General features: G+C 37.9%; 1 protein-coding gene across 1 annotated transcript in view; it reads left to right on the plus strand.

Moving 5' to 3' along the window:
• The window catches only part of dlg2 (discs, large homolog 2 (Drosophila)), a 229,408-nt gene that overhangs the window by 169,666 nt on the left and 42,552 nt on the right, over nucleotides 1-17,190 (plus strand). The window contains 5 exon segments of the mRNA XM_042498711.1: nucleotides 1,333-1,457; nucleotides 7,392-7,561; nucleotides 8,941-9,077; nucleotides 10,745-10,889; nucleotides 12,362-12,503. Coding sequence (XP_042354645.1) covers nucleotides 1,333-1,457; nucleotides 7,392-7,561; nucleotides 8,941-9,077; nucleotides 10,745-10,889; nucleotides 12,362-12,503 — 719 coding nt within the window.

Raw genomic sequence — 17,190 nt, forward strand, 5'->3', positions numbered from 1 at the left:
GAAACTGTTACTTATGCTTTCCAACTGACATAAAAGTCAGCATTCAGAAAAGAAATCTCGACTGAATTCATACTTAAAAGGCAGTGGGGATGTTTGAATCGAGATGTTTTAGATGTTTGCACAGTGCTGTCAAAGCACAAGATTTATTTTGTGTGTCAATGATTCCCAACCAGTGGTACTTGTACACAAGGGGAGTAAAAATCCAGCTTTTTTTAGATGAGATGTGGAAAAAGTTGTGGAGTGTCTCAGTTGATTTAAAAATCTAGACATCAGTTATTTAGAAACTAAGAAAATAAATCCATATATTTGTGTTTAGGCAGAAAATAAATACACAAACAAGACTGCAGACTGAGGTGTTATCACTTCTATAGCATACTCTATCTGTTGTCAGTTAGAAGAAATACCACTGCCATAGAGTGGCACACCAAAAAACTGCAATTAGCAACTTAAGTGGAAATGACCCAAAAATCAACAAAAACAAAAAAAGAAAGTTAAAAAGAATGAAAAAAAAAAAAAAAGTTACCTGAAAGAAAGTGCTTAAAAATAATGATAGCCTCTTAAAGACAGTAATGTCAGCCTCCAGTTATTTTCGCCAGAGGGAGCTGGTGGGGGGGACCAGCAGGATGATCCCCCTGGCATCACCATTGGGGTGCCCTAGGCTTTTTATTTTATTTTATTTGATCTTATCTTATTTTATTTATTTGTTAATTGAAGGTATTTTTTGGCAGTTAAAGTCATACAAATACAGTTTATTAAAGATGCAATTAGAAAAAATACAATACATGAACATAGAAATAGTAAAATATAAAAAACAAAGAAAACATTTATTTTAAAAATGAGTGGAAAATTACTAAGAAAGGTTAAGTATATATAATAAGGGGACAGTATTTGCAACTGTCATTTAAATAGTTCCTGTTGGTAAAAGCATTGAGCAGAATTTGATAGGGCTGTCAGACACTGCAAATATTTAAGGAAAGACATTATAAGTAAGTAGTAGTTTTTCTGTATATATCGCTCCTTTTTGTCATATTATTTCACCAATAAATGTAATTTTAAAAAAGGAAGAAAAAAATCATAGTTAACGTGCAATGTATGCATTGTGCACTGACAGACATTTGTATCATCATTAACATAAGCTTCGATGTAAAAGACACAAACAATTGTCTGTTTGTCCATTGAAATAAAAACAGCAGGAAGAATCCTGTTTTCTCTTTTACATCCGCATTCAGACAGTTGCTGTAATAAGATTCTGAACACATTCTCACTGAACAGTGTGAAACATGCAGTTCGAGTACTGTCCCTGTTGTCACTGACTGCTCTCCATGGCCGCAGGGTAACTCAGGGTTGGGCTTCAGCATCGCCGGAGGGACAGATAACCCACACATCGGTGACGACCCTGGTATCTTCATTACCAAGATCATCCCTGGAGGCGCTGCAGCAGAGGATGGACGGCTGAGGTCAGTCTCTTATACCTCCCCACGCAAGTTTTTAACAAGAGATAACTTGAAAAGTTTTCCAGGGAAAAAACCCTTGGAGGAACTTTGTGTCTCAAACAATGTCAGAATATAAATCTCCTTTACTTAAAGATAATCTCTCTCACCACTCAGTTGGGACTGGATATATCACTTCTTACTCCACTGCTTCACTGGATAATCTACTCGCAGAAATATGTATTTAAAAACGTCTTGGAGATATTGTACTACAGTATCATTTTTCATCTTGGTGTACCATGCATTTTGAAGTGTATTAAGCACTAAAACATGTGGCCTGTCCAGCACACAGCACGGTTATAATAGTCTCAGAGGAACTGTGCAGAAACTCCTCTTGTCAGTTTATCTTGCTGATGCCTCATATTCCAGTAATTCCCTTAAACTCAATTTATCTGTATTATCAAATAATTATTTTAATCCGCACTGGCGATAGCTGAGGCCAGAGGCATTATGTTTTGGGTTGTCTGTCCATCAGTTCATCCGTCAGGCCTATTATTGTGAATGTGATATCTCAATGATGCCTTGAGGGATTTTCTTCAAATTTAGCATAAATGTCCACTTGGACTCAAGGTGGTCAAAGTCAAGGTGAGCTTTACATTTTTCTCATTCTTGTGCAAGCGATGTCTCAAGAACACCTTGAGGGAATTTCCTCAAAATTGGCACAAACATTCAAGTAGACTCAAGGATGAACTGATTCGATTTTGGTGGTCAAAGGTCAAGGTCACAGTGATCTTGCATCCGTCTTATTCTTCAATATCTGAAGATGGCCTTGAGGGAGTTTCCTCAAATTTGGCACAAACGTCCACTTAAACTCATCAATAATCTGATTAGAATTTGGTGTTGGAAGGTCAAAGGTCAAGATCACGGTGACTTCATAAAAAACCATGTGGTGGTATTTCTATTTGAGCAAGTTTGGTCCATGAGCATGAATATTTTCTGTAATTAGATATCACACACAAATCACACTTCTGCTTATTTAATCTCAAAAATAACAAAACATTTATGTTACATTTATGTTGTTCTTTTTTTTCTAAAACAAAAATCCACAATAAAGAGCCCTCAGAAGTCCACACACAGAAAAAACATTGTCTATATTACTTATGGGTGACCCACTATCTGTATCAGCATTATGAAGTGAGCAGAGGGGGTGTGGATACAGTCCATCAGATCTTGCCACTGTAGTTTATCACAGAGGCAAGGACAGAACCTGAGCTCATTCATCACTCTACCGGAGTGAAAGGCTTACTTGAAGAAAAACGCGCTGTACTTCACACCCTGGATCATGGCGAGGTTAGTAATAGACATGAAGACGCTTATGTTAAGTGCTGGAGAGCCACACGCTGACTGACAGTTTGGCCTCAGAGAACATTTCTTGGATCTTTTATGTTGTAATGCAAAAGCGTGTGTCAGTAAATGGACACATCCCTGACTGTGTTCATGTAACCCTTTAAAACCTGGAGTGACATCACTTTTCTTGTGCCATATTCAGTTGCCTTCACAAGTATTTAAACCGAACCTCGAGCAAATTGGTTTTATTTTATTTTTTTTTTTTTTTTTTTCAAAAACGTGGGAAAGACGCAAAGAGCAACTTGGAAAGAAACATCCGCAAACTACAAAATATTAGTAGAATTAGAAGTTAGCTGCTCAGCCATGCTGGGCTGCACTCGGCCACCAAAAGTCTCTAGTGTGCATGTTGTATTGGCCCCATAATGCAGAAGATACTGGTACTTTCATAATGCGGAAATAGAGCATTTCTTTTCTTCATGTGCTTCTCAGCAGCTTTCATAGGAATGAACAGGGCCCCCCCTCTAATGCTGTATTCAGGTATTTTAATCTATGGACAGTTCCCACTAATTGAAACCAAAATGGATCGCCCCCTCGTGGCTGACTGCCGTGTAGGTCTAAATCCCCACCCCCTGCATATTAGTGGATGAGACATGGGCCAAACTAAAATGTCAAAGTACACATGAAAACACATTTTTCCCAAATATAGTTTGTGTGATTTTAGGTAGTTCTTATCATTCTGATGTTTGTTCAAGTGTTTGCTTTTCTGATAAGTTTAGTCTTATTTAGTTATTTGATGCTCTAAAGTGCAGTTTGATGAAATGATTGACAGCTGGGTGTGCCAATTGGTGTGCTTGCGTTTAATTGCACTGTTCACGATTGGATTAGCTGTGTGGGCTGTCTTTGGCTCCTAATGACATCACCAGCACAAGATGACAGTGCCTGTATCTAGGATATTTTGGCTTCATTTTCGTACAGCAGGAGAATATGGAGAAGCGTTGTCAATCTTTATGTACAGTCTATGGTTGCAAAATTTTAATTCGGCCCCTTTTGCCCTCTACATGGACTGCTAACTTGCATGCAACCAAAGCCTGCTAAATGGTGAATGCTACTCAGACCACAAACAGACTACAAAAGGAAATCAGAAAATTTCTGATACCAAAATCTTGTTTGTTGCCTACAGATTTAGCATACATATGCAGATATCGCTGGAGTTTAGAAAATGTATTGCAATCAGTCATTGCTATTTTGCCAACAGTTGTGGTGGGTTGGTTATCAACGTATTTGACAAGGCTTAAAATTCAGTTTGCTGTTTAAATACAATTTTACATCTTTTTTTTTTTTTTTTTAACCATTAATTACCTATTCAGCAAAGAAACAAAATAAATCATATCCTTTATGGATGCCCAGGCCCCCTTTTTTTTCTTGTAAGTAGCAGTGATGGATAATGCTGGTCTTGGTTTCCGGCCAGCCACTGTTCTGTTTCCAAGCTGCAGCTTTGGAGCATCACTGTCAGATCACAGATGCTAGAGAGGAGCGTAATGCATGCACTGCGTCAATCTCGAGCTCATCGCAGAAAAAGCGGGCCGGGCATAAATCACACTTAGCCTAATTGATGGTCATGCACACCAAGGTGGGTGGCAAGACAAATGCATTATGGATGGAGAGGAAGTCTAATCTCTGGGAGGAAGGAGGACTGATAGGGATTTGGTTTTCTATAACATTATAGAAGCCAGACACACTTCCTGTCACTGCTCTGGGACGCTGCAGCGGAGCACTAAGCATACTTAATGCACCGGCTCAGCTTAAGGGACTGCTCCGAGCATTTTAAGTGTTTCTCGTGAAGCCTGTTGTTTTGTAGGTGAATGCGTGGATGTAGTAAGAACTAAAGCCACTTAAACCCCACAATTTTATTTCTGAAACCTGGATTGACGTCATTTGTCTTGTGCTGCACCTGAGCAAATTGATTTGATTTCTTTTGAAAATGTGGCTAAAAAGGCAATGAGGAACTTTGCAAGAGATATCCGACAAATTGCAAGAAATTACAAAAAGGTGACAAGAAAATTACCTAAAAATAGTTTCAAAAAAGAGAGGGAGAGATACAATTATTAGATTAGAAAATTATAAAGAAAAGAAACAGGGAAAATGTCCAGAAAACTATATTTGTGTGTGCGTGCGTGCGTGCGTGCGTGCGTGCGTGCGTGCGTGTGTGCGTGCGTGTGTGCGTTTCAAGTTGTTTCTCTTTATTTCTTTTTATTTTTTACCTAATTTCTTTTTTGGTAATTTCAGGTCACTTTTTTGATTGCTTTTGTTTAAATTTTTCTTTCCTTTTTTCTAATTTTAGCTAATTTTCTTGTAACTGTCATTGTAACTAATTTCCTGCGAATTTGGGGTATTGTCTTGTTAAGTTTATCATTGCCTCTTCCTGTGTTATTGAAAGAAGTCAAGCCAATTGCTTGGGTTGTAAAGGGTTAACCTATATTATCCAAATTCTCAATTCATATTTAAATCTCACAATGTTAGTTCTTATTATACACAATACAAAATGATGACATACTATAGGCATTATACCTGAATATATATATTGCAACTGTATGAATAAATTGTAATGAATTTGCATTCTTCTGCTAGAAAACATGATGTGTTAGCACGCAGTCTTTCCACTCTGCTTCCCACTGGTGGAAGTGTGTCTGTGCATGCGTGCGTGCGTGCGCCCGTGCTGGGTCCCAGCTGGCTCCTATGAACACCCTCAGGAGAGTAGTGTCCTTGAGTGCCAGGGCATGGATGATTTGGTCGACACCTCAGGGAAATTCAAACTGAGCTGCTCGCTAACTCTGATATTTACACACTTGTGTGCTTGCACTCATTGTCCAACTCATTCTATACATATAAAAAAAATATAATATACACAACATCGCTTGCGATCTAAAACTCATGTGGGGGCACACGGGTCACCACTGCAAAGTAAACATGCTGCCAACAAGCACACACAATCACCTCTGTCGTCTGTTGCGTGTGTCTGTGTGTCTACAGGGAGATGTAAATTGTAGAACTGCTCTGACTACACTGTAAACATGTTTTCACTAAAGTTAACACTTATTCAATTTAACCCATTCTGTCTTGATTTGCGTCTATAAGTTTTGTTAGTTCTCTCTGAGCTGCTGTTTTATAAAAATTTTACTGTTCTTGTCAAGCTTCGTAACACTGGGTGGGTTTCCATTAACCCTCAAATCGCGCAAATAAAAATTGCAAATACAAAATACACCTGATGGAAACACGTCAACTTCAAAAAATCTCCAGTTTATTGCAAAAAAGTTTTTTTACACTTGCATGAGGTGGTATTTCAGGTGGTTTGAAAAAGCCATATTTTGCAAAACTGCAATGGAAACACTTATTTCGCTTTTATAGCTCATATGATGTGTAACACCAAGTGGTGGATGTGCGACTTTATGGATACCAACCACCATTAAACCGAAAGAAGAAGAAAAAGTACAACAAAGTCACATGACATTCTTGGGGGGTCTTAAAGGTCCAGTGTGTAGGATTTAGGGGGATATATTTGCATAAATAGAATAAAACATAATAAGCATGTATTCTTTAGTGTGTAATCACCTAAAAAAAAGGTTGTGTTTTCATTACCTCAGAATGAACTGTTGGTATTTACATATGGTGCAGGTAATTATGGAGATCACAATGTTGCGCCAACATTTTCTGACGGGAGCCCAGAAGGAACAAACCAAACACTGGTTTTAGACAGAGCCATTCACTTTTTTGGGTAGGCTTCTGTAGTTAGCAGCCTCTCTATGATAAGAGGATCTGAAAACTTTTTTTTAAATTAGTATTTTGTTTATTTATTTTTTACATGAAAGTGCTTTATTCATTTCATTTGTTTTCTTTTTTAAGATTATTTTTTGGGCTTTTTGCCTTTATTTGATAGGACAGCTTAACCATGAAAGGGGGAGAGAGAGGGTATGACATGCAGCAAAGGGCCAAGGCCGGTATCTAACGTGCGGCTGCTGCGGCAAGGAAGTAGCCCCTGTACATGGGGTACCCTCTCTATCAACTGAGCCACTGGACACCCCAGTATTTTTACTGGCTTTAATCAACGGGACTGTTTGTTTTGGAGAAGAAGAGACTTGTGCAGATAATTCGGCTCCCATTAAAAAACCCTAATCAATGAACACTGAAGGAGAAATTTCATTGCTAAATGCCACTAAATCCCACTAAAACACCCTCAAAGAGACAGGCACAAAAACAGAGCGTTTCAAACAGAGGGTGAGTACATGTGTTCCAGCACAGGAAGAACAAAGAAAATCAAGACTATTAAGCACGTAAACATGTTTTAGTAGAAATGTTAAATATGAGCATGAACCTGAAAATGAGCAGAGTATGTCCTCTTTAATTGCAATAGAACAGCTCGCAATAAAAACAGTCATGATGTGAATGTGTAAAAACGCCCCCCAGGTCAAATTCTTTTCCTAAGGTGGCTGCTCTGCCTCTCCCTCACAAACCCTCTCCTAAACTGTTTTTAAAGAATTAAATATTTTAAGTGCAGCCTTGTTTTTAATCATGACCAATAATAATCCTCATTAATTCACACTCCTCCTCTTCTTCCAGAGTAAACGACTGTATCCTGCGGGTGAATGACGCAGACGTGTCTGAAGTGTCTCACAGTAAGGCGGTGGAGGCCCTGAAGGTGGCAGGTTCTATTGTTAGGCTGTACGTGCGGCGCCGCAGGCCCATGCTAGAGACCATCATCGAGATCAAACTCATCAAAGGACCAAAAGGTGGGCTCTCTCTCACACACACACACGCAGATTAATTGTGACACACAGTGGATTATAATCGCTTCTGTTCTGTGGGTGATGTCAGGTAAATGCCTCCAGTAGGAGTGGTCATCAGATTGATTCCACATTACCGCTCATGGTTCGTGCAGCATGTTTTGTAAATAGCGACGTAAAATAAATGAATGTGAATTTGGTTTATTGAATAAATTCAATTCAAAGCATTTTTATTTTATATAAATGGTTAAACATGGTCATAGACCTCTGGCCGTATATCCCAGTTTAGCCTTTCAACTTACAGTTATTATTTACATTGATTAAAGGCTTAAAATTTATGCAAAACAGCGCGCCTTGGATTTATTTTATATTTTTGACTTATTGACAAAAGAACTAACATGTCACCCCCTACCCCCCACCCCCTTTTCGGTCATTATTGTCCTTGAATCCAAAGAGCTCCTGGTTTTCAAACCTACACGTGTGAAGTCGCACTCCTCAGCCAGACTTTTTTTAATAAAGGTTTTAATTGGTTCAATCAAAGACAATGGTGGCACATAATGTTGCAGGGGGACAGTTTTGTTGTGTTTGTACAGCAAATGTTTACTGTAAAAGTGCTTCTCTAACTATCTATTTATTTTTATATCTATATATATATACATATATAAACTAAATAGAATTCATTGGAAAACAATTTTGGTGATCACAATAACAGTGATCCTATACAAATGCTGCCATATATAATTCCCTTGTAATTATCAAATATTCCACTTATCGTGTTTGTTTTGGGTCGTTTTATGCATGACAACATAAAAAAACTACTGTAATTCAGAGCCTGAAGCCGTCTGTCGTCAGGTGGATTGGTAATGCCTGGTCACGTAATGGCCCCTCGAGCGTGCCCTTGGGGAGGGAAAAGTCAGAAAAATTGGCAGGGAGCCTGGGAGAGAAAAAGATCAGTTTCCATTAAAATATATATGTATTAAATTAAAAGAGAGAGAACACTGTGTGCAAGAAACTGCAATGAATCGACAGACAGATGAGACAAGAGTACACAGAGGAAAACGATGGGAATACAAACGAGAGAGAAATTTGTTTTGAAGTACCTGTCTTGATGGTAACTTCAAAAGTGTTTGCAACAGCTGAACTGTATTTTTAAACAGTCAGTTCATTACTTTATTTAAATGTTATATACATAAAGATGTCCATTTTAGATGTAAACATGCATAAGATTGAAAGAAAAAGTGGTTTCCACTGTATATAGAAACATCTACTGTATATACTGATACGTCATAAAATAGTGGTATTGTCTGATGCCTAACATCAATCTGTCATACACACAACCCAGAAACTAACCAACTGTTTTCATATGTGTGCACACACACACACAGGGCTTGGCTTCAGTATTGCAGGTGGAGTTGGAAACCAGCACATCCCTGGTGACAACAGCATATATGTCACCAAGATCATTGATGGCGGGGCGGCACAGAAGGACTGTCGGCTACAAGTGGGAGACAGACTCTTAATGGTGAGTGGAGTTGTATTTGAAGAGCTTGCAGATGGATATTTCATAAAATAGATGTTGATACAAGTTTTTTTTTTACAGACACGTGCACATGAATATACAGTGCAGCGTCGATGAAGCCATACACAACGATCAGCCAAAACATTAAAACCACTGTCTACAGTGAATAACAATGATCATCTTGTTACAGTGCAATGGGAAACCTTTAGTCTGTTCTGTTATTCACTTCACCCACTAATGGTTTTAATGTTTTGGCTGATCCTATAGTATGTATATATACAGTTTTGGGCCAAATTACTTTGAAATGTAATCAGTTACCATATACAAATTACATGTCAGTTTTATGTAATTGGTAACTTAATCCATGTGAATTTTTTGATTATTCTTGGACTGCTTCAAAATCAAACACTGATAATATTGCACCTTTTGCTAAAAAAATATGGATGCAACCACAAGATTTTTAGTTTCACAAATCCTTTTTTTTTTTTTTTTTTTACCTTTATAACATTCATACATTCATTGGCTATAACCACTTATCCTCTTAAGGGTCGCAGGGGGGTGGAGTTTAAGGCAATTAAGAGTCACCAATAAACCTGCATGTCTTTGGACTGTGGGAGTAAGCCACACACAGTCCACAGACATGCAGGTCAGGTTAACTGGTTACATTTGAACATTTTTGATCTATTTTGCACATTCAACGCTTGCAGTTGGTCAAATCAAATTACCATTACAAAAGACAGAAAGTGGGATGAGATTAATATACTCAAGTAACATAAAAGTTTTTCATATTTGTACTCAAGTACATTACTTGAGTAAATGTACTACAGCCCTGGTCAGCAGAGAGAAGCACAATAACTGAAATTACAGTTATTGGGATCAAGTATGTCAAGTAAATCCAGTATAGTAGTATCCTTTTAGCCCTGAAATTATATAATAATGTCATTATAATTACTTCAAAACCTCATCTAAATTTGATTAAACAATATTGATGTAGTTTTTAAATGTTCCTCAAATGTTAAACTTATTTTTCCTTGTGTTGGCAAGGTGTTTTTCTCTCATCTTGGTAGGGAAAAAGAGAAAAACAAAAATAAGAAAACAATGGTGAATTCCCCAAAATCAATGTGCACTAACAAAATAAGAACAAATTGCAGATTTGAGCAAAAATAAGAGAGCATTTGTTTTTATACTGTTTCTTGCATGATGCCTATTCTTTCAAATATAATCTGGGTTGACTGTGAAGACTTATTTTTGTAATCTGATTACATTATCCCCATTACATGTAATCTGTAGCTGCCCAACCTCCACATATGGTGGTTTCAAGAATCAGGTTGCAGCCTACAACAGTCTTCCCGCAGCGTCAGTCTAAATGATAATGAAGAGATGAAATGAGGCCCTGGCACACATTTTGAAAGCAGCACAGTAGCAACCGACTGGCTCGGTATTGTAACAGCGAGCTTTCTCCCGAGGAGGGCATCCCCCTTGCTTAACTAGCGCTTAATTTAATTACCATTCTACTGTTGTGTTCTCACCCGCACGCCATCTGTCATAATCCAGTCTCCTGCAGGCAGGGAGCACGCTGGACTCATCTGAACTGAGCAGCAGTGAGAAACACACGGCAGCCTCTTAAACTCCTGATTAAACAAACAAGGACTGTCTCTGTGTGTGGACAGGTGAACAACTACAGTCTGGAGGAGGTGTCTCACGAAGAGGCTGTGGCCATTTTGAAGAACACGTCGGACGTGGTCTACCTAAAGGTGGGAAAGCCCACCAATGTCTACCTATCAGATCCCTATGGGCCTCCTGATATCACACACTGTAAGTCCTACCCTCTTGTTTTTGAACTCAGTAGTCATCAGCTGATTCGTCAGTTGCTGTTAGAATATTGACTGCAGAGGGCATTATTCAGTAAATGTAAACGTGTTTAAAGTGTGCCATGTATCATGTATGATTTTTGGCGCACTCAATTCTGACAGGTGATCACCAAAACAGCGAGCTAAAAGAGGCCAAAAAGTATTACTGAGCTGCAAAATTGGATGATATTTACGTTACTTAAACTCTTAAATTTGCCTCATGGGCTTGTTACACCTTTATCTATGAACATCTAAAATTAAAACTATACAATCTCTAACTTAAACGCACGTTTATGGAAAAGTGGTTGATCTTATTATTATGTTTTTTAGCCTATTTAGTATATGTATTGCATAGTTACAAACTGATGTGAAGCTGTTTAAATACTTTGTGTTTTGTTTGAGTTTTTTTGTTTTTTAAAGTACACAATATTTTAATTAGCGGTTCGGGAAAAAATTGATAAAGCAAAGTATCACTATATTTTGTGTGGCAATATTGTATTGATGCACTGGCAAGAAGTATTGATTATTTAAATTATATATATTAATGTTGCATATATGAGTTAAAGTTTTGGTAGTCTACTAGAATAATAAAATAAATAGGTATTTCAGTCCACTAGATACATGCTGCTGCAATAAGAATGACTGAAGTCTTATTAGATCTTATTAGATAAAAGCAGATGTTGATAAAAACCTGAGCATATTGGCTTGATTTCTTTTAAAAACATGACAATAAGGCGATGAGCAGCTGAATAAGAAATGGCCTTTTTCTGTAACATAATTTGAAATACATAATTATTACAGTTATGAATATATATATATATACATGAGGCATTGTTTTCCTGTTTTCTAATAATACCCCCAACCAATCGTAATGGCACCTTTTACTATTTTATTTTTGCAATGTATGATAAAGTTGCTGCTTCAGTTTGTTACTTAAGTTTATCCCCATGTTTGTGAAAGAAATCAATCACGAAATGTTCTCAGGATTCAGAGGTCTAAATGCTTGCGAAAATCGCTGAGCGCAGCACATGAAAACTGATGTATATCCTAAAAGTTTATCCTGCAGTTAAAAAAAGGTAATAAATCACAATATATCACAGTGTATGTTATCCAATACATTTAAAATCTCAATATATATAATATTGTATAGTGACCTAAGTATTGTGATAATATTGTATCCCAGGGCTTCTGGTGATTCCCACCCTTTTTTTTCTTTTTTTTTTTTTTTGCATTTGTATTAATAGAACTGTTTTGAAATTTCACACGGCTCCAAAAAATAGGACAGTATTGTAGTGAGACTTTAACACCAAATCACTGTATCTTGTGTGCAGGAATAGTCTCTTTTGGCATCATGGAAATGTGTCAGTGTGTGTCAATGAGTGTGTCTGTTTGAGCAGCTGCCTCTTGTTTTAACTCTCTGTCACTCTTCCTCTGCAGCTTTCTCTCCAGCCATGGAAAATCATATCTCTTCCCCCGTCAACAGCGGCACTCTGGAATACAAGTCTGGTCTCCCTCCCATCTCCCCTGCGAGTTACTCCCCCCTCCCTAAGCACTTACTTGGAGAAGAGGATATAAACAGGTTGGATGGTTTTTCCTTCTTACGGTAATTACCTCCTTTCCTACCAGACAACTAGAACTGCAGGTAGAAGATTGTCCCCCCCGCTCCTCCTGTCTCCCCCCTTTTGTCCTGACTGATCTGTGTTTGTGTGGAGATTCAAAATCAAAACTCCACGTGGAGTTGTGATGAAATTTGAAAACATCTCTGGTTTCTCTGTGTTTGGATCATTTTTGTTTTCAATCCCAATGTTTGTGTCCTGTTTTGCTGCAGTGATTTTCAAAATATCCCTAAAAATATATAATATATATATAATTCTGGTATGATAAAGGTAGAACCTTACATTATGACCACATTTACTGAAACGACCAAACAACTTTTTGAAAACCACTAATCTGCCGTACTCCTGTATTTCTGCTGTACTGTGTTGTGTTGCGTCTGAATGCCTCTTTTTATTATTTCTTTGTGGACAGTGTGTTGTTTATTGTGATGCATGTCTGGAAAACATCTGAGCATCAAGCAGTTGCTTTCTAATGAAACATACCAGAGCTGCGGTGCTGTGGATGTGTTTTGGTGTAGATGGTGGTGCAAGCTGTGGTTTAAAGAGGCTCTGGTCATGTTGGTTATCAGTGGATATGATGTTGTCGGAAATGTGGCCTCAGGTCCAGCTGCAGTGACAAAGTTGAATACATTTGCATAATCAGTGGCAGAGACAGATGTTGTTTTGCTGTTTCATTGAAGCTTTGTTGTGTCTCTTCCAGGGATCTGTTGAGTTTTTGGTCTGTTTTAAAAGCAGATTTATCATTTAATTGACCAATGGCACATATCAGTATTTGGAGAATTTGTCATATCACATTCAATGGCCATTTTTATGAAGCAGTGTAGTAAAGTGATAGAAACTGCAAGTTGGGTAGACTTAGTAGTATAAAGTCGTATAAAGCCCATTTGATGCAGAGATCGCACTATGGAGCCACTATGAGTCCCTTCTTTTTGCCACTTTTGCATTTTTACACAGAGCCAAGCAACTGCGGCATCACGCTGCTCCAGTGTTTGATTTTAGACAGCATGCCAGCATCGCGGAACCAGAAGAAGCATTAGACAAGGCACATTTATATAGCAGATTTCATACCCAAAGGCAACCCAAAGTAATTTACAAATTAATCAAGTCAAAATCAAATCACAAAGCATGCCCCAAAGGGCTGTACAAATAATATTTTCAATCCAATTTCAATGTGTCTTGAAAAGTCCAATATCACAAATCATAATTAGCCTCAGAGGGTTTTACATCATAAGTGAGGTTTAACACAACAGGGTTGGCCTCAATTGTGACATATAACAAAAGTGCTGACAGTGTCTCACAAACAATAGCAATAGCATAACATGGCAATCACAGTCTTTTACCTGTCGCTGTAATATGGTGTCTGATCTGGTCCTCTGCTCAGATAAAGCCCAGTTCACACCAAAGATTTGCAATGAGATAATTTGAAATGTGAGACTACTTGTGATGCTCTGGTATGCAACGTTTCAAAAATCTGCTGGTTCAGACCCATGCAACTGGGTGAGAAAATGTATCATCTCTATAGCAACAACTCTTTATACTTCTGTTCTGATGTCTGGCTTTTGAGGATTTTGTGTCCAAATATAATTTATAGCTTCCTTAGAAAATAAGAGGATAGTGATAGTGAAATACTGGCAAGAATTGCATTTTATTGATGAAACTGTAAAAAGCACAATTAAACAAGCATCAGATGGACTGTATTCATAACAAAGATGCCACAAGAAAATAAAAAAAACAGCACCAATTGAGAATGTGTATGTAGCATTTTGCACCTTTCTTTGTTTATTTTACCACCTGTTGGGTTCTCAGTCACTCCTCTGAGAGCTGCTCCACGTCCAAACAGAAGAAAGCTTAAGACGTCTCACTCGAGTGAGTCACAGCCAAACATTAGCAGCTCCCCACCTCAGCTGCCCTGACACCTAATCCCACAGCAAGCTGCCGCACTGCTCCAGACCACATGGGCTGCATTTCCTATCAAGTCAAATCTGCAGCTTCTGTGTCTGTGCTCAGAAGTGGATGTTCTACCTGCTGCTTATCATACAGAAGGTTTAGTCTCAGTGGCTGCTCTATATATTGCTAATATGTCATAGCATTTAAAGAATGAGAGATGGTTTTTTTAGGCAGCATAAGTGGATTTCACAATGAATACAGACACTCCACAATGCTTCCCTGTTAGATGAGGTCATTGTTGCATGCAGGAATGATGTACTGTTGTCATATTCCATTAAGAAAATAAAGTGCGTCGGCAGCAGAGTGATAACAAAAGCTCATTTCAGAGGATAACTGAAGGACCCCTGTGTTAAGCTTTGTTGAGTAAAGGATTAGTCGTCCATTCTCTTTGGAGCTAAGAGGTTTACTATTTGCTCTTGGCCAAGGCACATCCCTAATAGCCTTTGAGATTACCTAGCTGACCTAAAGTGAGGCACTCTGACTGTAGCTCCTGTCACTCCTCAGTGTGTTCTACACATACATTGAAAATGAACAACTAGATCCTTTGTATCAACGGATAAGGCTCGGGCCGTATGTTCTATTTCATAACTTCACACCTTCCTGAAATTTCACCGCACTGTAAAACCTAACTGCACATGTTATAAAAGAAGTAAGTTAACATTACTTAATCTTCCCCAAAAATTGGATTAACTCATTCCCATGAATTTAACATTACTTATCAATTAATGATTGAAGTAAATAACTTGGTTGTTTTGAGTGCACTTAAATTTTTTGGTGTGACCTTTTGTTCGCACAACAGCATTTTGGGGGCCGGGTTTCAGAGTGTAATTTTTTGAAAATGCCACCCCTTTTGTCACCGTGTGAACTTGCAATGTGCGAATCCTGTGAGAACAGTGATGTCACGGCTGCACTTTATACATGTGCATTGCATTTCGGACAGATAGCCATGTGCGAGTTGGAGGACAATAACAACAATGGCGTACTACCGGGCTGTGTATGTGCTGCTGACTCCACTGAGTTTATTAACACTGTTGGTTCTTATACGTGCGTTTGCCCTCGTCTTCTTGTTTGTTTATACTAATTGCTCTGTTGAAGATCACCTTTATGTGCAGGCACGTGGTGTTCTTCTTTGGTGTGTTGTTATAAAGTTACAACTACTGGCTTGGCATGCATATTACAGCTTTTTCGGTTGCTTTGTGGATCTGTGTACATGATGATCGTTCTCACAATATCTTCTGAACACATTTTTAAAAAAAAACAAAAAAAACCTTTTTTTTGTAGGGACGTTTTGTCTAAACATGGCCTTAGCATGCAGGCATCATGGAAGCAAAGGAGGCGTGATGGGCTGATGCTTGACACAATAGTCTGGCTCTAGTGTGATAATAACATACACATCAGCTGCATATACTAAACAATGAGAATTGCATTAACATGACAGTAATAACCATTTAGCGTCCCTGTTATATGACAGCTGATCTCGTCCCCTGCCTGGAGGGTAAGGAGCTTCTAGACCTCAATGTTGTCCCAATTTGTGGACATTAACAGCTGCTGTTCTTCTACTTTGAGTTAGTTGCTTACTTGACTCAGCAGTGTTTTAGATCCTGTTGTTCACTTAAATATTCAGATAACTTTTGACTGCTGCATGGCACTGTGTTTGCCTTTAATTTTAACAAAAGTTCAGAAATGCTAAGTCACTGTACTTTCCAAAGGCTGGCTGAGTTAAAGAGCTGATGAATAAAATAAAAAGAGCGGTGAACTGCACCTCCACAGGCCAGATGCACAGTCCCTTTCCAGACTCTAAATGGCACCTACGGGTCCTTACAAGGTCACTATGTTTTTGTCTGATGCGGACTGACTGGCTGCCTCAGCTCAGCTCTTTGCAATATGAATGATTCAGCAGGAGAAACCAAGCCAACTATGCAGACCTCTCTGGCTTCTGCATCTTAGTACTGTGTATTACAATGTTTTTCAGATGCTAACAAGCATCGGTCAATACTGAAGCTACTTTTTAAAAACTCTTGTTGCTTAACCAACATGCATCTTTGCCAACCAGCTTATCTCAACTTCAAAACTCATTGAACTTAACAAAGCAGGTCATACAAGTTTCACAATAAGCCTTTTGGACCAAAACATTGGCAGCAGTTCTCACTTAGAAAGCATACACTGTCACTATAACAGGCTGACCAGAAAAACACTACCAACATAGAGCATACAGATTTTTTTTTTAAATGTTTTTTTTAAAAATATAAATCAGTAATTAATTATAAGAAAATAGAAAATTATTTTCACTTTATTAACTGTACAAAAGTATATGTAACAAGATGGATCAGAAATGAGCAATTAGCTTCAGTATACTTTCTTTTTTCAGTTTTTTGAATTTACTTGTGAAAAAATGAAAAACTGACAGAGACAAACAAAACTGAAACTGAAAAAATCCTGAAATTCAAGGGCTGCAGAATAAATAAATAAAAAGAAATAAATAAATAGCCTAAAGAAAAAAAATATAAATAAAAATCTGAAGCCCTTTTGTCTGTTTGGCAATAAGACAAAAACAGCACACCTGTTTAGAATTCTTATTATTTAATTTTATTTTGAATATCCTACCGAGATAATTTCTATAATTCAATTTGTTTATGTCAGAAATCATTCTGTTTTGAACATGTTTTCAACTGTTTTGAAATGTGTTAGCATTTGAAAAATGAA

Source organism: Plectropomus leopardus, chromosome 13, assembly GCF_008729295.1.
Source record: "Plectropomus leopardus isolate mb chromosome 13, YSFRI_Pleo_2.0, whole genome shotgun sequence".
NCBI lineage: Eukaryota > Metazoa > Chordata > Actinopteri > Perciformes > Serranidae > Plectropomus > Plectropomus leopardus.